Here is a 26,308-nt window from a genome sequence, read left to right as displayed (position 1 = left end):
CTTAAAAAAAGATGCTGAAACCTGGCAGAATACATGACACCTCAAAGATGTCAAGTTAAAAATAATTCATAGGAGTTTAGAAATGGGTTCTAAAATAGTTTATAATAGGTTCTACAGTTAGTTATTGACTACAATGACTCATTTCATAGCCCCTAAGATTCTCCTTCACAATGGAATCTATGGCAGATGATGAGTGAGAGAATGAATACATTGTCCAAACTCAGTACACAAAACTAGCATCTATATAAAAATATTCAAAATTCAATGTGCTGCTCAGTGATAAGATGATGATGAAGTATAATATACATACCTCCTTCCATGTTTCCACATTACTCTCAATGTCATCTGGAAGAGTTGCAAACGCTTCTGGAAATGATGTAGACAGCTTCACGATGTCTTCCCAGCCCTTAAGAATAAATTAAGAAAAAAATAACTGTTGTAATCACCTTTTATGTCATACATGACAATACTTCTCTTAAAGGGAGAGACATCAGAATATGTTTGTCATGTTTCTTACTCAAAACCCATGCCTCACTTCTGTAGGATGTCAATAACGACAGGCATTGCTGGCCAGAGAGCAGAGTCACCTGTGGGTGAGTCAATGACAGCACTGTGTTCTGAGTCATGGTATGATGTAGACATGTTGATGAATTGCACTTTCTGAATAAAGTATATTCGCTTTCACCACCATGAATCCATTATTCAGATATTCCCTTTCACCCTGCAAGGAAATACTTCCATAGTGGTGACTCAGTGTCAACTGTGAAATGCATTAAGTAACTTTTCATATGCATAGTTTTATTGTGCATTAACAAAGCTGCCATCTTCTGTTGTGAATACAGATCTGCCAGCTTCATGGAACATCACAGCTGGGATTAATGTGCATGAAGTGTATTGACACTGTAGTCATTGTGTGAGCCATTGAGCTATGATAAATATGAGTTTACCATTGCTATGAGTGGAGTGTTGCTGACCAATACAACTGCAATGGTGCTACAACAATGTCAGCAAACAATATGTTGCTGCACTTCAAATAGGAATCTACAACAAATTTGGAACAGTTTGAACAAAATTAGCAAGTGGAAATTATTTCAAACTGTGATATGCCTCATGAGTCAACTGTGATATCCAAAAAATGTAATGTGACCAGACATTTGCCTGCTTTGTACATACCTACACAGTCAACTGTGTATTATGACAACTCAAGAGCCATGATTATTACTATGAGGGTGGTTTGAAAAGTTATTGGATTGGAATAGAAAAAAAGTACTTACACCACTGAAAATGTATTGTGAGTGGATTTCTGTGGACTCCTTGTGAAACTATGGCAGATGCATTTGACGTCTGTGTCAGAAAATTGGGGATGTCCCCGCGATTTGCCTTTACACAAACAACCTGTTTCTCAGAATTGTTCATGTCACTGTCTAATGCCCCATGCCATAGGATCCACACCATACTTAGCACAAAAGTCATGCTGAACAGTTGTTACAGGCCCGAATTGTGCAAAACGTAAAACACAAAACACTTTCTGTTGTCTCGACGCCATTTGTACTAGAACTGAAGTGGGTGGACACTGCTGCTACCTAATGGGAAACATATAAAACTTGAGAGTTTGCTCTTTCCAACACTACATTGTTCATGTACCTATCTCAAATAACATAACAGTTATGATTTTTTGAAATTGGATGATTCTTTTTGATATGCCCTGTATAATATTTCATTCACTCACCAGCAGGTGCAATATATTAGTGTGACTGAGTGTAAGAAAACTTAACTACAAATCCCCACACAAAAAGATGTTATTGTAAAAAGTGCAATTATCACACTGTTTTGTTTCTCTGAATATCTTTTAATGCTAAGCAGATTGAGGAATGCAACTCAGACATGGCAGTGCTTCATTGATGGGATACTTTTCCAGTTCAATTTCTGTTATGCCTATTTGGATGACATTCTCCATTTTTTGGTTATAGGCCTACTCGAAGACCACAAGTGACACCTTGAACAAGTTCTCACAGTCTTAAAAGACAGGGGTGTGGTGATCAACGATGACAAATCTCAATCACAAAAAGCAGAAGTTATCTTCCACAGACACATATTTAGTGCCGTGGGACAAGACTGACCCGGCTCAGCTTCCTCTCTCCCAGAATTATCATGAGCTCCATCAATTCTTAGGAATTTTAATTTTTTCTTGGCTTTGCTTGCTGGAGGCAGTGGCTTTACAAGCACACATTGGCAGAATCTAACAAGCAAGGGAGAGGGAAGACTGAGAGGACTGCAAAGATGAAGGACACATTCAGACTCACTATGGATTTCCTTGTACATGCAATCAAATTGGACCACCTCATTTCAGAAGCACACCTCACAGTCACTACTGACACAAGCAACAACATAACTAGCTCCATACTGCTACAGTAAGTGGCCATGGAGGCACAGCCCTTTCCATTCTTCTCACAAAACTTATATCCTCTCAGCCAAAATGATTGGCCTTTGACTGAGAATTTCTCACTGTTTACAAATAGGTGAGATACTTCCATGAAGACATTGGGAGGCTCCCAGATCATAAACCACTTGTTGATGCAGAACAGCACCCACTGGAGAACATCGGTCCCTGACACTACTGACACCTGGACCTTATTGGCCAGTACACTATCCTGACATTCCCATCACTGAGTACTTACTGTGAGTTAGTGTCATCTCCCTCCAGTTCAGCTACAAAAAGCTGGCCACTGACCAGCATCATATCACAAGCATTATATGACTGATTTCCCGAGTGGGAAGGCTCGCTGGTTCCCGGCACAAATCCGCCCTGTGGATTAGTGTCCAGGTCTGATGTGCCACCCAGCCTGTGGATGGTTTTTCACGCAGTTTTCCATCTACCTCAGTGAATGTGGTCTGGTTACCCTTATTCCGCCTCAGTTACACTGTTTTGGCAATTGATGTGCAAACACCATTCCCACTTATGCATACACCATAATTATTCTACCATGCAAACATTTGGGGTTACGCTTGTCTGGTATGAGACATTTCCAGGTGATTCCACTGGGGGTCGAACTACATAATAACCCTGGTTTCAGTGTGGGGCGGCAGTGGCGTGGGTGGACTACTGTGGTCTGTTGTGGGGTTGTGAACTGCTGAGGGCTTCGGCAGAACAAGGCCTCTCTGTTGTTTCTAGATCTGTGGTTTAATACATACATACACAAAACTGATACATAACCAAGGGTGCTGGCTTATGAATCGAACTACGCACCGTTCTGGGGACTGAATCGCCAATCCTCTGTGACATGTCTCTTAACAGGATCTACCTGTCCGTGCCACAAACAGTGTGTCACACAATTTTTGACATAATCCACAGCATGTTCCACCCAGGCATCAGACTCATACAGTCTGCCTCATTAAAGAATGCTTCAAATGGCCCAGCATCAAGTGGGACTGCCGCACCTGGCACAGGCATGCGTAGCATACCAACACAGTAAAGTCAGAAGACATGAACAACCACAATTAGATCACTATGAAATTCTAAAAGCTCATTTCCACCATGTACACACTGATTTCATTGGTCCTCTCCCAGAATCAGAGGAATTCAAGGATCTACTACCAATAACAGACAGAGTGTCCCAGTGGGCAGAAGCAATGCCCCTCAAAGGCATCACAGCAGATTCCAATGCTTGCACTTTTGTTGAAACATGCATAGGTTGTTTCAGCATGCCAGACACAATAAAGACAGACCAAGGCTGTCAGTTCAAGTTGGCACTGTTCAGCACACTATGTAAAATTCTGTAAAATCAAATGCAACTGCACTACAGTCAACCTCCTCCAGAGTAATGAGGTTTTTGAGAGGTGGTACAGAACTCTCAGAGCTGTCCTTATGTGACACAGCAGGTTGTGGACTAAAGCATTACCACGGGTACTACTTGGCATCTAAACTGCCTCCAAGGAGGCCCTGCAAGTATCCTTCACTGAGGTACTATATGGTGAATCACTGATGCTACCCACTGATTTTATTCTAGCCATGCATGACCCTGAGCAAATGGCCCTAACTGCACTGGTTAAATGGGTAAAGGAGCACATTAGACATATTCATGTGCCATCCCCAGCTCCACACTTGGTGTCTAAGGTCTTCTTACACAAACCACTCTCACATTCTCCTACTGTGAATATATGTGAATGAAACACTCCAGCCAGCAGTACAGCCGCCATACATGGGACCTTTCAAAGTTCTTGACATTCTGATTATGACACACCAATGAATGATTCATTTAACTGCATGAAACCAGTGTGGGTTCTCTGGGAGCAGATCGTCTCGACCCCCATGAACAGCAAAGGTGATAACCAGCCACTACAGAATGCATGGGCGGCCAGCCCCAATACAGTACACCTCATTAACATTAGGCTCAACCTCAGAGACTTCAACCCAGAAGATATTACCATCAAACTCGTTGATAATGACCTGTGCCTTGCTGCTCTCAATGAAGATACAGTGACATGGACATTGCACGCCTCCATTGGCTCAACCACTCATACATCCTACCCAACATCGTTGGCTACACCTCCATATTGTCCTACCTTTCAACAGATGGTGTTCTCATTCTCACCTGCCCAAGGGTCGTGCCACAATTGCTGCCTACACGCCCACCACATGTTGGGGCAGGTATTGCTGAGAAGGCAACTCCACACTGCCCCAGCTCCCTTCATCACCAGCCACACCACCAGAGTCCCTGTACAGTCACACTAGTTACCTCCCATGTCAACTGCTTCCCTACTAACTGTACAGCACCAGCACAACACATGGCATTAATACAAGAAATGGTCCAGCTGTGTCCTGCATTGCAGCTAGCCAAGACATAGCTGGTCATGCACACCTGTGCATGCCAATCCAGCTAGATGATGACACGGTTCACATTGTCCCCTTCTGTTCTATGCACTATATGAAGGGGGTGCAGCTCTGTAGGAGGTATTGATAGTGACACATATCTATCACCAGAGAACAGAGGACTATCTGTGGGTGATACAAAGTCACTAGTGCATTCTGAGCAATGATAACAATGCAGACATGTTGATACATTGCTCTTTGTGAATAATGTATTCTGGCTATGCTCCATCTCCACTCCATTATTGGGACATTCCCTGTCATGCGGTATGGGAATACTTCCACACAGTAATGCCAGGAATGCAATCCTGTTATAAAATTTCCCATGTATTACTTTTATGGTGCATCTAAGTATTTCATGTGTTATGCTAAACTTCTTGACTTTGTTTTGTATATCACTAGCTTTGCAATAAGAAGCATTACAAAAAGGATATTTAAAATAGCTTCCATGATCTAGTACTCCATTATGAGGGTGGTTTGAAAAGTTCTTGGAATAGAACAGAAAAAAAGTACTTACATCACTGAAAAGTTTTTATTTTTCAATATAGTATCCTTGTAGATTAATGCACTTGGTCCAGTGATGTTCCAGTGCCTAGATCCCATCTGGAAAATGAGTTTCCTCCAGGCCTGCAAAATAGTTGTCAACTCAGACTATTGATTCTTTGTCTGAAGTGAATCTTCGTCCACCACGAAAAATTTTTAGTTTTGGGAAGAGATGGAAGTCTGATGGAGCCATATCACTTGAATAAAGTGGGTGTGGCAACAATTCATACCTTAGTTCGTGTAATTCTGCCATGGCTAAGGCACATGTGTGCGGGCGCGCATCAAGAGTTGCAGCACCCATCTTGCAGATAATTTTTTCGTTTCTAATTCTTCAGTTGAAATGTGATATACCCTTTCAGATGACATCTGGATAGCATGAGCAATTTCACGCACTTTTTTCATTTATAATTCTTCAGTTAAAACGTGATATACCCTTTCAGATGACATCTGGCAAGCATGAGCAATTTCACGCACTTTCAATCGGCGATCCTCCACGACCATTTTGTGCACCTTTTCAATGATTTTTAGAGTATTGACACATTCTTGGCCGACCATTGCATGGATCATCACCTAAGCTCTCCAACCAAATTTAATTTCAATTGTCCACTTGGCAACAGTTGAATATGAAGGAGCAGAGTCCCCCACTGTATTATGGAAATCGACGTGAACGTCCTTTGCTTTCATACCTTTCTTTATGAAGTACTTAATCACTGCTCGAATCTTGATTTTTTCCATCTTCGCAAATCACTTCAAGGGAACAACAACAGGGCTATGTCACTGCTACAACTCTCTTCCAACAGCACTGATGTGGCATGTGTTTACAGGCAACAGTCCAATGAATATCCAATGAATATCACGTGAACACCTTGTTGTGCTAGTGCTGACCTCTCATGGTGATTCCGAGAACTTTTCAAACCACCTTCATGCTAGTGATAATTTTAGACTGCATGCTCTTCCATGACCAGTGTTAATACAAATAAAGTCCTTTTCGTAAATGCTTAAGGACAAGATCAAATACCTGAAACTATTGTCCAAGCATTAAGCATATGCTCTCTATCTGTAACAACTATCAAGTAAACAATAGTTCAGCAATAATTACAAACAATTTTTCCAGCTTGTTGTACATTGATGCTATTTTTGGACCTTCTTCAATTTCAGGAACATTCCCTGCTTTCAGCACAATGTAACAGTCTAGTGTATGGAAGTTTCCCTCTATATTTATAGATCCGTGCATGACAATGCATAGTACTAGTATGTTCCAAAAAGCCACACACAAAAATGAGAGTTTTCAAGGGGTCATGTCTTCGGTTCTGTTGATCACATAGATAAGGGATCAAGTGTTTTGGACAACTCTTAGCATAGTGACCATTTGTATACCTATTGTGAAAACAGCATATTGCAGCTTTCCTACAATATAGGTCAAAATTTAAACATTACACACTTCCACCCGCTGAGGCAAATTGAGCAAACTGGTTGGTTCTTTTGCATTAGGTGTTATCTAGGTTGGACCTTAGATGGCTTATAAAAGCATCATTTGTTCATGTGTAGTTCCTGAGAAAACCCAAAGTATGAATTGTGAATTGTGGGAATGGCCACTTCTATAATTGCTGTACATGGTGAATTTTTGAAATTTTTCCCATATAGTCTTAAGATGATGTTCTCAGGAAACTTCACTTATTTTTCAATATTATTATCTGTTACTGAGGTCCAGATGGTTGACAGTACCCTAATAACGAACAAGACATTAAAAAGCAGTGTCCATAACTATCTAAACAATCAACCACTCAGCACTGAACTGTACATTTATCTAGAAATGCCATTTTCTGGCACCAAAAGTACCAATTGTGGAGATGGCCACTTCTATAATTTTTGTTCATGGCAAATCACTCAGATTTTTATTGTATATTCTTAAGACGATGTTCTCAGGGATTATTGAAACTTTTCTTAATATCATTGTCTGTTACTTATGCATATAAAATATGCACATAATATCCAGTCTGAGACGTAAATGTAGTTTTAATTGACATAGTGAGGATACATGACAACTGCTCTGAGGTCATCACAAGGTGCTGAGGTCTCCAAACTGTGGTTTTCGTCATAGTTTTTTCACCAATAACTATAACGCTCTGTTTCCAGATAATGGGCACTTCATGCTTACACAGACTGTCTTTATCTGGAAATTATTCAATGATGCCATCTGGTGCCACAAGTGCCTTACAAAGAAACTGTTTTGTCATACCAAATTATTTGTATTTGCAAATAAAACACCACATTGTTTGGTATTATACTGTGGGTGAAGGCTAAAAATGTTGTGCATTTTTATGTAAAGTACTGGAGAGTGAACATGCATTGGATGGGAGACATTTTTTGTTAACTTTATGTTATGCATACTTATTAGCTGTTTATATGTGCTGAAGTATGTAAATGTGCTGAAATATATAAATGAACTGCCAAAATTTTGCTGCTGTATAGGGTTTGTTTTATAGAAGCAGCAAGTCCTGCTGTAATGTGGAAAAGAAAGAAAGCAGCTGAAAAGCGTTCCTGTCAGAGCACAAAAACAGTGAATATGCTCCTTTTTAAAAGAGTCTGACAGAAAAGTGAAGGACCCAGCTGCCTTTCTCGTCAAACATATCCGCACTTTTTGGTGCGGAAAGAGAGCAGCAGAGAGACAGTGACAACAGAAGAGGGAGAAGATAGTGCCATGGGAGAGAAAAAGAGTGGACAGTGATAGTGGTAGAGAGAAAGTAACAGCAAAAGAGAAAGAGAAATGGATGGAGATAGTAGGAGTAAAAGAGAGAGGAGATGGTGGAAATGAAAGGGAGAGATGAGTAGAGACCATACATAGGCTTGGTGGTGGCTGGGTGGGGGGAGGGGGGGTGGCAGTGGAGGAGGGCTGGACCCATTTTGGCAAACTTCAAGATGAATAAAATCTGTCCAATTTCCCCTATCTGCTACATCCAAGTGTTAAAGTTTTCTTGTCTAGGGGTTAAAACCCCAAGCAAACCATCCACAAGGGCTTGTGTGGAGAGGAGATAATGGTGGTTGAAGAGAAAAACAGCAGACTGTAAGAGAGAAAGAAAGAGACAGTGGAAATGAGTGAGAAAAAGAATGGGACAAAGACAATGGCAAGCCAAGAGTGACTATGCAAAGTGAGAGAGCAGCTTGAAGAGTGTGACAGTAGGAGAGAGAGGAAGGAGAAAATGTTAGTGGAAGAAAAAGGAGACAATGGGAGAGAGAAATATGTAGACAGTGGAAGTAAGATGGAAATACCGAGTATGAAATCTTCACTACAAAGAGAGACTGGGTAAAAGGATTTAGAATGTTCAGTGTTAAAAGAGTGTGAGTATGTTTGCATGCAAAATGTTTTGATGAGGAAGGCAGTCTGAGGATTGAGACAGCTGGTTCTCCAATTTTCTGTCAGTCTTTTAAAGAGAAGCATATTCATCATATTTGAAAAACAAGTCTGTAGGGAAGGAAACAAGGGGGACACCAAGAACATCCTATTTAAATAACACGATCAGTGAGGTGGGATCTTCTTCATACATGGAGATGAAGAGGACCGCTGAAGAGAGGTAAGACTTAGCCTTTTGGAAGAAGAAGAAAAAGTGGTAAATGTTCTGGAAGAGAGTAACGTTGATGAATCCACAGCCATTTATGAAAGTATTAAAGGAAAATTGAACTGACTTGAGGAAATATATTCACTAGTTTTACTTTTTGAATTCATTCCATGAGTTAGAAATGTTTCTGTGCCAAAGTAGAGATTTTGTGAGAAGATATTAACAGAAGACTCCTAAGAAAATATGCTGCTATGAAGATCTAAAAATTATCAATAAATTCCACAAAAAGAAATATGTATTTAAATATACCTGTACAACATGAAATAATTTATCAATAACAGATTAGATTAAATTATAATGGGAAATGCAAGCACAAGTAAAATATCAAGACTATATAGAAGCTAGAAAGTAGCATTATACTATTTCCTTGTCCTCTTTTATCTACAACAGCAGGGCATGTAAACCATTAGACACCTCCTTATATATAAATTTAAGCAAAAACTGTATACATAACACAGTGCTGTTTTGTTTTCTTTCTCCCAATTCGTTTTACAGGACACAGTATAGTTGTATTTATGCCTCATTGGCTTGCTATTAGAAAATGGCTACAGAGTCTGAATCATCCAAAGCTCTGTAACGTTATCCATTGACAGATTAAAACTATGCTTACAGTCACTGAAGCTACTGTCCAAACAGATACAGCAGCTGGAGAGCTGTCATATGCCATATAACAATGATCTCAAATGATATATCCTTTCATTTTAAGTCCCTTCAGTTTCCAATCAAGGTTTTGTTTGCAATACCAATGAGCAAGGCTCAAAGTCCTGGAGGAGAGGAGATTAGGACATACATCTAATTCCAATATATATTTAGCAATTCCAAATAATTGCTGGATTTGCTAGTGAAGTATATTTATTGTAAGAAAAAAGTATTATGAATTTATATCAGTCAGGTAAATAAATAAATTAAGGACTTCTGGCAACCTAGGAGTGAATGAATGATGCAGCATGAGGAAACTCTTTGGTCAACACTGTGGCTGCACTGCATGGCGGTCCTTGAAGCAGTCTGTTCTCAGCTATTGTGGTGTGCGACATTCTCCGATGTATCTCCAGCTAGTAATAAAGTATAGATTCATGCTATTCATGACCTTCATTACTTAACCTGGAGTGTCCCCACCAATCGCTACTCTGCACTGGAGAACGTGCATCAGATGACAATACTGGCTACAGAATATTCCAAGTCCTTTAACTCATCTCGCTTGGAACAACAATGAAGCCATCTTGCAACCTAAGTGCAGGAGACAAGCAAATCAAAGACAGTGACTTACATGGTCTTCAGTTCAGAGCTTCACATCAGCAGCAAAAATCCTTGCCTTGAGTTAATCATGAAAGTGACATTTTCTTCTGAAGAGTTACTGGTGGCACCAATGACCCACATGAATCCAAACAATGTGTACCACCAACCAATCTTCTGATTGACTTGGATAATGAATACAACTTGTTCGCATACCAGCAAGACACCTTTCAACAAACTATCATGGACAGACACAGAATAATGCTGCTTGATTGTGTCACATCTACTATGTCATGTACAGTCCTGCCAATTTGTTGGGCCACAGCTGAACATTTTCCTGGTATTTCCTTCTTCATCACAGCCACTGTATGAGAGCTCATCCAGTTGTTCTCTGTCCAGCTGTAATCATGAATACCAGAATTTTGACTCACTACCCAAGCTGCCACCTTTCCATCTCAAACAGCCAGCTAAGTGATCCACTTTTCATTATAAATGCTGTGTGATCTCAAATATGTATGCATTTTTGTTCAGGAATGAAGTTTCTACAATAAACAAAATACTTCAAAGGATAAATAATGACAATGACTTGCCTATTGCTAAAATAATGACATTTTATAACGTGATAAAAATATTGGTTTTCAGTTCAAAAGTAGTAAACAAAATAGTATAATTACTGGTAGAGAGGTTATTGCTTTGCAGAGAAGGCATTATCTCCAGGACATTCAACAGTGCAGACTTAAGAAATGGAAGTTTTATTACCTTGATGAAATATGGGTTAATGCAAGACATGTGACACAAAAAAAGAGTGGACTGACGAAAAGAGAGACTATAAGCAAAAAGTTTTTGCTGCAGACCAATCACAGGGGTTATAAATCCAAGAGGAAAAAGAAGAAGGCTAATTATAGCACATATAGGAAGCAACAGTGGTTTTCTAGAAAGAGGTGAATTGATTTTTGAATAAAAAAGACTGGAGATTCTCATGAAAACATGAGTGGTCAAGTGCCCCTAAAATAGATCAAAGACATTCTATCTGAATTAGAGCCCAACACTATTATAATTATGGACAATGCCTCATATGATGGTGTCATGACAGAGCACAGGCCACAAAAGTCTTGGAGGAAGGAAGACATTGTAAGTTGGGTGTGAAAGGGAGCACATGTCAATTCAACTGTGATTAATCTTGAATTACTGAAACAGGTTGAAGTGTACATTGTACGTCAGTGCATTACTGATGAAACACCATATTCTGTGTGTCACATGGTCATTAGGTTACTGCTGTACCACTGAATTTGAACCCCATAGAACTTACAAGGACCCAAGTCAAAGAATATGTTGCAAGAAATAATAAAACATTTAAGCTACCACATGTACTTAAATTTATGAAAAATTAATGAATGAAGCTCTGTAGCATGTCATTGCACACTGGTGGGACACACAGAAAAATTTAATAAAAAAAGAAGACAAAATGTGGCACATGGATGGATTCTGAGAAATGTCTTCTTCAGGTTCAGATATGGAAAGAGTTCAGAGGCTACCAAACAATTGAGGAGAGTAATACCTTAAGTGGCTTCAGTATTTCATTACAGCAAAATCTCTGCAATTTGCTCTTTAAATCACAGACTGCTCTCATAGATAACTATACTGTTTTTACACAAGTTTTTTACACTGTGTTTCCAAGCTAAAATAGTGTTTCCATGTGGACCATTAAGAAACATATTACCAGAGGATTACTATATATTAAATTATGCCTTTTAAAATTCAAATGGCATTTCAAGTTTTATTATCTGTCTGTTGTTTGTTAATTTTATTAATTATCTGAAGGTGTAATTTTTGGTCTAATCTACTTCTGAATGCTTTATTTTAATTCTTTTGACATGAATTATTTTAGTGTTCTAGCATTTTTAAATACCTCCATATAAGAAATGTTAAAACAGAGCAGTTGGAAACAGATCAGATCAAACAAAGCAATAGTACCATTCAGTTGTGGAATGTTGAATAAGCTTCCACATGATTATCCACAGTTGTTCACATCACTGCGAACTTGATGGACTGACTTCCCTATTAAAATGCACCAGTATAGCATCATGCATAGTGTTATCTACACTCAGTAGTGCAGGTGAACTATGCTGCCTCATAAAATGTAAGGTTAGTATTACACCTGACTATACACAGCTGAAGTTCCATGGGAAATAAAATCCAATGAGGTAATAGCAAACATGGAAGAATACACAGTGTGATGTTTACATCACAACAATTCTTATAATGAACAGACAATAGTTTTTGATGTTTTACGCAAACTAGGTGTCACCATCAACAATGGTAAATGTCATCTGAGACAGTCTCAGGTTGAGTTCCTCAGACTTTTAGTTTGTCATGACAGCATATTGTCTGCATCTCAATGTGCCAAAGCAGTTGTCACCTACCGCAGCCATAGATCTTTCATAAATCACACCAATTTCTTGACACGATAAAATTTTTTAACGTAGACATGCCATCCAGGCACCTCTTACAAATGCATTAGCACGCAAGTATACCCCAAGCACAATGAATATTAAGTTCACATTCTCTAGTGACCAGCTACAAAACCATGTAACCACTTTTTTTAAGAACTGATCTGTATTGAATGTTTCTCAAAAACCACAATAACATCAAGTGAACAGATCTCTCATTTACAATATCCTCATAGCCAGTCTAGACATGACAGTCATCAGATGACAGATAGTAAGTAAGTAAGAGATTAATATAGCTTCATTTGTTCTACGGCTAGACCATTGTCATCAGGCCTCTTTTTCTCTGAAATCCACAGCATCTACAAAGTGTGATTGAAAAGTGGACACAACTTCTCCAGCTTAAGTAAAGACACTCATTCATTGTTGCATCATGTTAATATATTGTGCTCACATTTCACCCTCTAATACCTGTACATAAATCCAAAAAATGCACAGACAGTGGGTTATTCTTCCTACACAACTAATTAAAATCATAAAGTAAGTTTTCTAAACAGCCACAAGTTACACTCTGTGTTTTTATATAGTGGTTTTGCTCTGCAAATAAGCAAAGGTGGCATCAGAACACACACTGTAAAAGATACAAACTGAGATAATATGAAAAACTTGCATTGACATTACATAAAGTACATATTCTACTTCCAGTATTGTGACTTACATTTAAAGTTGGCTGATAGAATTAAAGATTGCATTTAAAGTTGTCTGACAGCTCTAAAAAAGATTAAACTGGTTGTACTACCATACTTAAACCTACATTTAAAGTGCATTAGTAAATGATGACATTGACAACACCAAAGATTAAATTGACTGTACAATGCACTTGTAACACACATGGAATAGTGTATCCAAAGATAATTTACAACTACACAAAATCAAATTTACATTTTAGTTGCCTCTTTTATGGGCATTGACATAGACATCTCATATCTTTACATATCTGTTTATCTTTCACAAAATATGAGTACATATGTAAAAATTAAAATATCTTTCAAAATTCATTATAAAAAATACATATTTATAAACGTCTACCAAAATGCATTCAAAACTATTCTTTTTAAAAATATTTCTGTTAGGATAATATGACAGGTATATTTTGATTGCTCATTTTTTGAAAGATAAGCACATACGTGAAGATATGAGATAGCTATACAAAGGCCAATAAAAGAAGTGATTAAAATGTAAATTTTGTTTTCTATAGTTGTAAATTATCTTTGGATGCACTGTACCATGGATGTTATGACTACTGTTGTACAGTCAGTTTAATCTCTGGCACTGTCAATGTCAACATTTACTACTGTACTTCAAATTTGCTTTAAATGTAAGTTTAAGTACTACTGTACAGCCAGTTTAATCTTTAGGGCTGTCAGACAACCTTAAACGCAATCTTTAAAGCTGTCAGCAAACTTTAAGTGTAAGTCATCATACTGGAAGTAGAATATGTACTTTATGTAATGTCAATGCAAGTTTTCTGTATTATCTCAATTTGTATCTTTTACAGTGTATATTCTGATGATGCTCTTGTTCGTTTGAAGAGCAAAACTGGTAAATAAAAAATACAAAGTATGACTTGTGGCTGTTATCAAAAACTTAAGTTTTAGCAGTCACTCCCCCTGCAGGTAATGGCTGTTCTTACTATATTAAAATCGTTTCTCCACAAACATCTTTCATCAGTACAGCAGGAAGAAGTGAGACATGTTGTTATATGACATAACAACATTACCATTTCACTGCACAACAACACAGTGGGATTGTGCATGAAATGCCATGATATTACTGGCTCTTCAATACAAGTACTATGTTATGTTTCACCAAACTGCCTTCGTCCACTAGTATCATTCGCCATGAGGCAAGCTATTTTTGATAACTTAATGGGCTATCACACCCTGGGATCTGACCAACAATGAAGCTTGTCACAGACCACTCTGTATGGCCAAACACCAAGAAAGACTGTAAATCTTGGATGCAATCTTGTAATGCATGCCATGCTCTAAAATAGGATGCCATGCACAACCTAAACAAGGCCATTTTTCTATCCCCAAGGGCCATTTTCAGCAAGCCCACTAAGACCTTATTGGACCTCCCCTTGATTTAAATGCTTACCAATATATTCTGTCAATGATCAACAGAGTAATGCTGGGTCACGGCTATACTACTTCTGAACATCACTGCTGAGAACTTTGCAAATGCATTTAACAATCTATGAATTTCCCTCTTTGGCTGCCCTGCTGCAATAATGAGAGATCAAGGTAGGAAATTCATGTCAGCACTTTTTCCTGAACTCTTGTTGCTTATGCAGTATTCATCTTCCAAACAACTGCTTACCATCCACAAAATGATGGACTGGTAGAATGCTGGCATCATACACTTAAGTCAGCTCTCATTTGTCATGGGGGGTTATGCACAGACCCCCTGATATAGGTCGTTTTAGGTGCATGTTCAACTTATAAAGAACTCCACACATCTCTGATGGAAATCCTTTATAAGGAACCACTCATTCTTCTGACTGACTTCACAGAACTGTCCTAATTGCCTGCAGATAAAAAAGTACAGCAGCTCATCCAGAGAGTCACACAAGACATTCTGCACCTTAAGATTCTGATCCTGCAGGTGCATGACTCTCAGAAAATCTTCATCCATAAAGTTCTGCAGTACTGGACCCACTTCATGCTGCAAGATAATACTGTCTGATTGGCATTACACCCACCCTACTCTGGTCCACATAAAGTGATTAGATGAAGTGACAACACCTTTGACATTTTACTGCATGGAAACATGACTACATTTAAGGTCAACAGACTCAAATCAACATGGACCCTGTTCAACATCACTTATATGTCTGGAAGTAACATGAACCACACCAACAACATTCTGCACAGTGAGGGGAGGGAAGAGGGGGGGGGGGGGGGTCCTCTCTGGTGACTTAGCAGCAATTGTGTGATGTGTGAGGAAACTCTTTGGCCAGTGCAATGGCTCTGCTGCAGAACAATCTTTGAACCAGTCTCCACTGAGCACGTTCTCTGATGTATCTCCACCCAGTACCGGTAGGTAATAAGGCATAGATTCATGGTATTCATGATCTTCACTATTTAACTCAAAGAATGCCCCCCTACATCTACTCTAAAGAGTCATGAAAAAATAACTATGCATATTAAACCAATATACAAATAGAAAAATAGTAATTATGAATGTGAAAACCTGAGAAGGAAGCCAAGCTGCAGGACATGCTCTTGCTGATTTCTCCAGGCTGACACTGCCCTTGATAAAGAAGTCAAGTTGCATTTGACTAACTATCCCATCACTCTGTTGTAGTTTTGTTGTCATTTGAAATGAGAAAAGCAGTTTATGTTTCTCAAAAATACCTGGAAGTGAGATGGTCTTGTAGCTAAAATGTTAGACTGAGCAAATATTGAACAAAATTAAAAAGTAAAAAGAGCATTAACTATCACACACTATGTAATTGTATTTACACATTATATGAAGCGTCATGACAGGTGATCTTCATGCATATGAAGCTCCTTGTATTAATAGTGGGAATTCATTTATGTAAAGCTCCTTATATTGTAATATTTAGTATGGTGTTCTCAGTCTTCTTTTACAGTTAACTATATGGACTAGACCATGACATGAGAGTGTCAGAACTGGTCATTTTGTGACCTTAAACTATAACTATTATAAAGTGCAAATAAAGGGAAAATTATATTCAAAATATGGTTATATTTTAATAAAAAATATATGAATTTGAATTACAATTTAAGACAAAGTATTTTATTGTAAGACATTTAACCCAAACAAATATAAAAGAAGATATCTTCACGATCTGGATTCAGCATCAAGCCATTCTGTCTTCACTCCTGGACACAAATATCATCATCAGTATCACAAAATGACAAAGTGAGCTACCACAGAAAGACATTTAACATGTTACATGGCCTATCAGAAAAATAATTGTGCCAGCTACATACAGATCAGTGCACAGAACACCTGATTCATCTGAAATACCACTAGTTATATGGAGCACTAACTATGCAATGCATCAACACATGGGCAGCCACCATACTTCCAGACTGGGTTGTGAACTCAACAGTTAGCAAGCATATCAGCAGTCTGGAATTACCATGTGCCTTCAAGATGTGTAGCAACAAAGCCTAACTTCTCTCTATGGCTTACTCAGACAGGTCATTACATGTCAGAATGAAAATTTTAACATTAAACAGTTGTAAAAAGATTTCATAAAGGCTCAAAGATCAATTTTTCACATTTATTATGTCACTGGCTGAGAGCATCAGTGTGCTTATTACTTCCTTCTATAAAGTTTATTTCATGTAAAGTTCAGATAAAACATTTTTATCATACTAGTTTTGACTGTGTTAGTTTCACCAAACGAAACAACATCCCACTGAGGCTCACTCAGAAGTACTGTACAAGCCTCGAGGAAATGTCTCCTTGCATGCTTTGACACAGCCCATGGCCAAGAAATGTTTACAAGCTATTGAGATTGCCTAGAGTGTCAAAACTAATAGAGGCACTAAGCAATTGATTTATGGATTGCCCCAAATAAACTTCATAGCCATGGATAAGTTTACTTTGACTGTGCCATATTCAGATAAATGCTGTCCATATAAGATACAAGGTACTACCCAAAATATCTAAGAATTTCATTGTAGCAGTCAAACCAGTATGATATTCTGCTGCTAGATATCTCAAGATATCCTATCTATTGTAGCACAGACTTGTGTCATCTGTGGCACATGCAGATGTGATTGGTTGGTTTGGAGTATAAAGGAACCAAAGTACAGAGTCAGCAGTTCCTTTTTCTTCATGCTAACAACATTCAAGCTATAACAATTTGTAAAAGGGGTTGGGGAAAGGAAAAGGGCAGAAAAATAACAGGGAACCACATGGAAAGAGAAAATGAAAGAAGCTCACCAGAAGGGAGTTAAAAACAATCCCAAAAGGAGATGGGGAAAGTAAAAGGTATAAAACTAAATTTGAATCACACTGAAAGACAAAATGACAGAAGCTAACAGAAATGGAAAAATGTACATTAGAAAGAAAAGAAGTGGAAGGTGTTAAAATAATGTAGCAGATGGCGAAGGCTTGTTGATCACAAGAATAAAAAAGGATGAGCCAGCCACTCTGCAACACACTAAAATCTCCAGCAGTCTAAAGAAGAAGGCAAGATGAATACACATAGGAACAACAAGAATACCAAGGCAAACAATCAGCAAAGAAAGAGTGAGGAAGAGTTACAATGGAGGGATGTTGGAAGCCTGGGACAGAAGGCCAGATGCAAACCCTTAGATTGTGCGATAAAAACCCCCCATACAAATAAAATGTAAAACAACATCAGCTATTGAGGCAAAACCAGAGGGAGGGTGCTGGGAAGGTCACAAGTCCATCACAGAGCAGCTAAAATTGGGCAGACCAACAAGATGTGGATGACAGTCATGTGGGAGCCACAGCAGCACCAAGGTAGGTCCATGTGACAGAGGAGGTGACCACGTGTTAGCCAAGATTAGCTGATGGGGAGCCGGCAAAGACAATGGAGTTCTTGTGAGTGGCTTGCATGGATGACCACCACAAATTTGTTGTCTCCTTGATAACACATAGTTTATTTGGTGTACTGAGGATGTGCCATTTATTATCCCAGATCATGAAAACTTTGTGGCGGAAGACCGATTGAAGATCAGTCTCCAGCAGGCCAATCTCCAGAGTTGGTTTACTGGTAGCCCGTTTGACCAGGTGGTCAAACAGGTTCATTGCCTGGTATCCTGACATGTCCTGGGGTACAAATGAATGTCACTGAACATCCACTGTTGCCGAGGGCATTAAGAGATTAGTGGATAGTCAGTAGCAAAGGATGGAGAGGGAAGCACTGGTTTAGGAGTCACTACAGATGACTGGACGAAGTCACTACTGATGATGAAGGTCTCCGTGGCACAGGAGCACATACACTCAAGAGCACGATATATGGATACCAACTCTGCAGTGAAAACACTGCAGCTAGCCAGAAATGAGAGCTGTTCAGTATGTCCAATGTGAGTGTAAGTGGAGCCCACAAGACTGTCGACCATCGATCCATTGGTGTAGACTATTTCTGAGCTCTGAAACTCACCAAGAATAGAGAAAAATTGCTAGCGGAGAGCCTGAGCTGGAACTGAGCCTTTTGTGTCTTGCAATAGGTCCAGACAAGGCTGTGGCTGAGACATGGACCATGGAGGTGTACAGACGTGGACCCACAGTAAAGGCGGTAGAGGGAAAATGTCAAGTTCAGTAAGAAGTGAATGGACACAGACTGCAGGGGGATGCCCTGTTCTGGGCCGCCATTGTGGGAGATGGATCACCATGTTAGGAAAGACAGTTATTTGGATGGTGAGGGGAGCTATGAATGTGGGTGATATAATTTGCAAGCAGCAGTTTCTGCCAGAAATGCAGTGGAGGAACGCCAGCTTCCATGAGAAGGCTGTTCAGTGGGCTCATTCAGAAAGCCCCCATCATGAGCTGAACAACAGAGAGGTGGATAGGGTCTAGCAGTTGCAGTGAGGAGGGTGATGCTGAACCGTACATCAGGCTCCCATAGTCAGTATGGGACTGTATGAGGTCTCTGTACAGCTGCAGCAGTGTAGGGTGACTAGCAGCCCAGTCAGTGTGGCTCAGGCATCAAATAATATTAAGATGTTGCCAACACTTTTTCTTAAACTTATGAAGATGGGAAAGCCAAATTAAGTGGGTGTCAAAGACCAGTCACAAAAAGTGGTAAGCCTCCACTACATCAAGTAGTTGGTCATCGAGGTAAAGTTCTGGACAAGGTGAAGAGTATGATGATGACAGAAGTGGATCACGCAAGTCCTGGTGGCCAAAAACTTAAAGCAGTGAGTAAGGGCGCATGACTGCACCTTTTGTATGGCTCCCTGCAACTGCTATTCAGCCACACCGATAGAAGAGGAGCAGAAGGAAATACAAAAGTCGTCAGCATATAGGAGGAGAGATACTGAGGACCTTACTGCTAGTGCAGCAGTTAAAAAGAGTTAGACCCCATTCTCTTGGATATGGGATGAACTGTGGGAATCACCGACATGAACTCTGAAAGTGGGGAGCAACAAGAAGTTAAGTGTAAAAATTGGGAGCGAGCCCCAGAGACCCCACACATGAAGAGTAGCAAGGATGTGGTGTCACCAAGTGGTATCATAGGCCTTTTTTAGGTCAAAAAGGAGAAAATAAGGTGATGTCACCACGAAAAGGCTTATCCAATGGCAGACTCCAGGTGGACCAAGTTGTTGGTGGTGGAGCGAAGGTCCCTAGACTTAAGGAGCCAGCACAACCACAGGCTCACCATACATTTGAGCAGCTTGTTTGGAATGTTGCTGAGGCAGATAGAATGATAGGTATCCAGATCTAGTGGGTTCTTACCAGGCTTTAGCATTGGAATGATAATACTTTCTCACCATTATGATGGGAATTTGCCATTGGTCCAGATGCAGTTGAAGATGGTAAGGAGGTGGCACTGGTAATCCGCTGACAGATGCTTAATCATTTGGGATTGGATATGGCCTGACCCAGTTGACAAGAGCACTGAAAAATTCCCACTTACTGAAGGGAGCATTATATGGCTAAGGGTTGTGTAGAACAAAAGACAGGCGTTGTTGTTCCACTTGCTGTTTGAAGAGTTGAACAGGGTGGTAATTCTCAGACACAGAGGCGCAAGCATAATGTTCATCAAGATGCTCTGCGATTATGTCGGGATCAGCAGACACAGCTCCATGTGTGGAAATTCCAGGTACACCTGTGGGAGTCTGATACCCGTAAAGTCGTCGGAGCTTGGTCCAAACCTGGGAAAGAGAGGTTTGTGTTCCAGTGGTGGAGACATATCATTCCCAATACTCCTTCTTCTGTCATTCGATGAGTAGGCAGATCTGAGCATTGAGCTATTTGAAGGCAGTGAGGTTTTCCAGGGATGGGTGGCACTGACGACATTGGAGGGCCTGCCTACATCCTCAAATGGCTGCAGAAATTTCCAGTGACCACCAAGGCACCTGAGGAATGAGGGATTACTGATTCAGCTGCAGCAACAAAGGTAGTAATGATGCTGTGGATCACTTCGTCGAAGTTGCCATGAAACAGAGATTAAACAGTGGTGGCAGCATTGAAAGCAGCCCAATCAGCTTTAGTAAGAGCCCATCTGGGCAAGCATCTAGATGAATAATGTTGGGAGAGGAATAGGAAGAGTGGAAAGTGGTGACTACCACACAAGTTGTCATGAGCTCTCCAGTGGATATATGGGAGACGGCCAGGACTGCAAATGGAGAGATCAGTGACTAAGTATGTGCCTTGTGCTACACTGAAGTGTCTGGAGTCACCTGAATTGAGGATACAAAGGTCGTGTTGAGTTAGTGGGACCACGACATCTTTCCCACAACCAGTAATCTTGGTTCCACTTCATAAAATGTTACAGGCATTAAAATCACACAAAAGTAGAAAAAGTGGGGGGAGTTGTGAAATTAGTGCAACCAATACATGGTACAGCACTCCACTATCTGGAGGGAGGTAGGCATTACAGATGGTAACTTCCTGCATTGTCCTCACCCCAGCAGCCACAGCTTCTAATGGTGTTTGAAGGAGCACAGGTTTGCTACAGACAGAGGTAAGGACATAGGTACAAATGCCACCTGTCTGTCACAGTCAGTCAGTATGGTTTTTGTAGTACACCCAATAGCCACAAAGGATGGGAGTCAGCATCACAGGAAAACAGGTTTCCTGAAGAGCAATGCAAAAAGCAGATGTAATGCTTAAGAGTTGTCATATCTCAGCCAGGTGGGAGAAAAAACCGAGGCAATTCCATTGGAGAATGATGCTTCCTATCTTCTGGGGAAGCATTAAGGGACCAAGGAGGAAGATAATGCCTAAGGGTCACCTGCCGCTACCAGTTGAGCTTTCACAGCCAGTACCATTGCATCTGAGACATTGGTGAGGTCTAGGTCCTCAGGGGATGCCAGGATCTCCACCTTGTCCTGTTAGGTAGTGGTAGTGTGGGGGACACCCCAGCCTCCCATTTTCTAACAGACCTCTGCTTTGTTTGTTTGGCTTCTTGCCGCTCCTTAGGGGCTTGCTGAGAGGGCTTCTTGGAAGTAGCCTCAGGGACAGAGGAAGACCATGAAGCCCTTCGACCAGCAGCCCGTGGCTCTTTCAGGCACTGGCTGGTGTCAAGTTGACAACAAGGGGGGGACTGTGGAAGGTAGAGTCCCAAGGGACCCCTTCCACATCTTCCACATGAGAGCAGCAGGAGGAGGCTGTTGCTTCCCCAGTTGGGGGCAGGGGACAATGTCCCCGGCATTTGGGGGGGGAGGGGGAAAGTGCTCCCAAAGTAGAGGCCTCACAGTAAGACAGTCCATCTATGGTCTTGTACTCAAGAATTTTCTGCTCCTTTTGGATTACCAGGCAGTACAGTGAGCAGGGGATTGGTGCTTTCCACAGTTGACACATGTGGGAGGAGGCGCACAAGGAGTCGGTTCAAATGGCTGTGAGTACTATGGAACTTAACATCTGTAGTCATCAGTCCCCTAGAACTTAGAACTACTTAAACCTAACTAACCTAAGGACATCACACACATCCATGCCCGAGGCAGGATTCGAACCTGTGACCATAGCAGTCGCGTGGTTCTGGACTGAAGAACTCTGGAATTGCACCAGGAGACATGTGTCCGAATTTCCAGCACTTAATGCACTGCTTAGGGGTAGGGACATAAAGTTTGACATCATATTGGTATACCATCACCTTGACCTTTTCAGGTAACGAATCACACTTCAAAGGCCAAGATGAAGGAACTGATGGCAATCCTATTGTCCTTAGGCCCCCTATAGATGTGCTGAATACTCCATAATTCTAAATTGGAATTAGCTCATTGTCAGACTGCAACAGGTCATGATGAGGAATAATTCCCTGGACCATGTTGAGACTTTTATGGGGAGTGACCGATACAGGAATACCACCCAGTTTTTCACAGGCGAGTAATGTCCGCAACTGGGCTGGGGATGCTGTCTGAATCAGGACTGACCCACTGAGCATTTTGGACAATGCTGTCACTTCTCCTAACTTATCCTCCAGATGCTCAACAAAAAACAGAGGCTTCATATCCAGAAAGGAGTTCCCATCAGTTCTGCTGCACAAGGTGAATATGGCTCTCTTCATTCTGTAACCCTACGTTCCTTCCATGGTGTTGCTAGGGAGGGGAATGACTTGGGGTCATATGTCACAGTATTTTATTCTACCTTCCGTTTCTTAGAGACCACTGGGGTCATTTGGTACACAGCAATAGATGACTTTATCTGCTTCATTGCAGGTCATCTGCCCCTATGCCACCCACTCCAATCAGTGGCTCCCCCCACGGGCACTACCCAGCCACAGCAAAGGCCAGCTGGGACAATGGCCATCGCTGGGAGTTCTGATGCTCCAAGAAGATGGGCATCTATTTCTTGGCATATGTGGGGAGTCAGCAGGTCAGGCGTCAGCAGTGCAATTCCTCTGTTGACAGGAGGCTACCATTAAATGGGTACATGGTAGCCCCACCACAGTGGACTGGCTATCATGCTGGATATTGGACATGGAGAAATCCAGTATTGTCATGAAGGTGAAAAAGAACAGTAGACAATGGAAGAAGATGGCATATCCCGGAACATGTCCTTGCCCAAATAGCTGAATTGCAGGTGGAGATGCAGAGTCATGACAATAAGAGGTGCAGGAGATCTAATCTAACAGCACTATGGATAAATGGTGCAACACATACGGCATACTCTCTCAAATGGCCTGCACTTCTGTAGAATTTTGAAAGTGGGAAGTCAAACCATAAGACGGGACCTTGAACTCATTAGGCTGAAAAGTGGGAGACTCCTCTTGGTTGCCTTATACATTAGGCAGGAATACCTAGGCCCTGTTCTAGCCCCTGAACCCACAGGGGAGTGCAGTTATGAGTTTTGGTAGTGCATGTCAAGACATGTTTCAGGGCTTCTGTGAATTGTGAAATGGATAATGTGAAGGAGCATGGATTTTCGTCAAATACTTTTTCCAGTTGAGGAAAACTGCAGCTGATACCCACTGCATGCTGACAGAGGCATTTGGTGAGAGTGCACAGAGTCAAGCAAGGGCATCTGAGTGTTTCAAGCACTTCAAGGAATGCTTAGAATCTGTGGAAGATAACAAACATCCTGATTGATTGTCAACATGCACAACACTGCAAATGATCATGAAAGTGAATGACATGAATTATAAAAACTGAAAGCAGACAATTTGCAACATTTGCAACAGACTTAGGCTGTTGTATGATAGATGTCAACGGATTCTAGCCGATGAACTGAACATGACACAAATTGCAGCGAAGTTTGTCCCTCACCTTCTCAGCATCAACCAATGAAACTTCAGGATTCAGATAAGCACAAAGCTGCAACGAAGAGTTAGAGAGTGTCCAAACTTCTTATCCAGAATCATAACAGTTGATGAATCTTGGGTCTACAGTTACAATCCTGAAAAGAAGCAAAAATTATCACAATGAAGAACACCATCTTCTCCAAGGCCGATAAAACTCGACAGGTTCACAGCAACTTGAACCACTGCTGATCATTTTTTTCGACATTTGGGGAACAGTGGATAATGGGTTTGTTCCACCTGGTTAGGCTGTCAATGGATACTTTTAGTGCAACATTTTGAGGCAACTGAGCGAAAATGTTTGTTGGAAATGGTCAGAGTTGTGGAAAAAGAAAAAGTGGTTTGTACACCATGAGAACACACTTGCACACACCTTGCTCATTGTGAGGGAATTCCTGGCCAAGAACAACATGGCAATGTCCACTACCCTCCCTACTTGGTAGACCTAGCCCTGTCCCCAAAGATGAAAATCACATTGAAAGGGTGACTTTTGACTTCATTGAAGACATCCAAGTGGAATCACAATGAGTCCTGAACACCCCTTTGGACTTGCAAGAGTGCTTCCAAAAATAGGAACAACACTGGGATCTTTGCGTACATGTCTGAGGTGACTACTTAAAAGGTACAGAGGACATTATGACCTAATTACACTTTTCTGATCTTTATAATGACATCTTTGGATATTTTGGGTAGCACCTTGTATGTCTACTCGCATTACGTTCTTGCAGATTAGTGCTACAGTTTGTGACCTGCCTGAAGAGCCAAGCACATTAGCATGTCATTTCTGGGATTTGGGGAGGCTTGTCAGCAATGGATGGACTCTGGCAGATTAATGATGAGGGATGGTGTGATGGCCAGCCTTGAAGTGCTTTTTAGGCAGTTTTGCACATCTGACTAGGTGAATATGAGGGTGGTACCTACATACCACCTCAGATATATCAACTGAAAATATTTTGAAAACTTTCTCACACTTTTACATGTAATAACAGTAGATGCAGACAGATGGGATACATAAACTCCATCCCAGGGGAAATGGGTGTAGACAGGAAGGGCATCCAGGCAGTCTCTACAACTAACACTAGCACATCTAGCATAACATGTCAGTCCTGTGAGGACATGGCATAAGGCTAGGAGAAAGTAGAATGCTACACATTGAGCATCAGTTATGAGTGAATTGTGGAAGATCATAAACGAATTTGGTGTAGATGTCATACTAGTCTATTCTCACCAGAAAGACAAGACTGCAATAATTTTGCTTGAACTTAACTATATTTTACTTATTTATTTAGTCATTTGAACAAATGTAGTGTAATGTACAACATTACCGTATTTACTCGAATCTAAGCCGCACTTTTTTTCCCGGTTTTTGTATCCAAAAAACCGCCTGCGGCTTAGAATCGAGTGCAAAGCAAGCGGAAATTCTGAAAAATGTTGATGGGTGCCGCCACAACTAACATCTGCCGTCGAATATATGTAGCGCTACACAGGCCTGCTTTGTAGGCACAAAGATAAATACTGGCACCAAAACCTCTGCGTCAGTAAATAAATTTTAAAAAAAGGTAAAAGACGAGCTTTTTCTCCACCTCGAGTTTTGACCACTGCATTTTCAAACATTATCCAATGAAGTAAATACAAATTCCGTATTGCTCATCTTCGAATATAGGAGCATTTCAATGTACTACGAAAATCCGACTGGCAAGACTGTTTGAGTGTTTGGTATGTTTGTCAATATGGCCAACTCTACATTCTGAATTTTTTCCTACCTGTGAGAAGAGATGATTGCTAATAGGAACTTTTATGAATTGTAAATCACATGCAGTATTCTCTTCACCATAAGAATAATACGAATATAAACATTTTGCCACATATTGTTTCATGTTTGCTGCTATCTCATTTAAATCCTGTCTGCCTAATAAACTACGAAACTAGAGTGAGACCACAGCAAACGCGGAAGAATATACGTATCATGTCATGTTTATGTGGCGGCAGCACCGTCCTACGCACGAAGGGCTGAACCACGGCACTGCCGACAGAAGTAGGGGCAGCTGTACCGTTACGCCGAATTCCGGCAACGGTGTGTGGCACACCAGACTGCACGGGGACAAAACCAGGCAGACAGTGTGAG

At 40.7% G+C, this 26,308-nt stretch overlaps 1 protein-coding gene across 1 annotated transcript in view; it reads right to left on the bottom strand.

The window, feature by feature from the left end:
* Positions 1-26,308, bottom strand: part of LOC126088335 (dynein axonemal heavy chain 10) — a 1,153,099-nt gene that overhangs the window by 184,184 nt on the left and 942,607 nt on the right. Inside the window, exons 50-51 of the mRNA XM_049906469.1 lie at positions 15,963-16,126; positions 311-406 (exon numbers count right to left, since the gene is read on the bottom strand). Of these exons, the coding sequence (XP_049762426.1) occupies positions 311-406; positions 15,963-16,126 (260 nt within the window). The remainder of the gene's footprint in view (positions 1-310; positions 407-15,962; positions 16,127-26,308) is intronic.

The sequence above is a fragment of the Schistocerca cancellata genome, chromosome 6 (genome assembly GCF_023864275.1).
Source record: "Schistocerca cancellata isolate TAMUIC-IGC-003103 chromosome 6, iqSchCanc2.1, whole genome shotgun sequence".
Classification (NCBI taxonomy): domain Eukaryota; kingdom Metazoa; phylum Arthropoda; class Insecta; order Orthoptera; family Acrididae; genus Schistocerca; species Schistocerca cancellata.
Note: the sequence above shows the minus strand (reverse complement) of the source record. Positions and strands in the feature narration are given on the sequence as shown.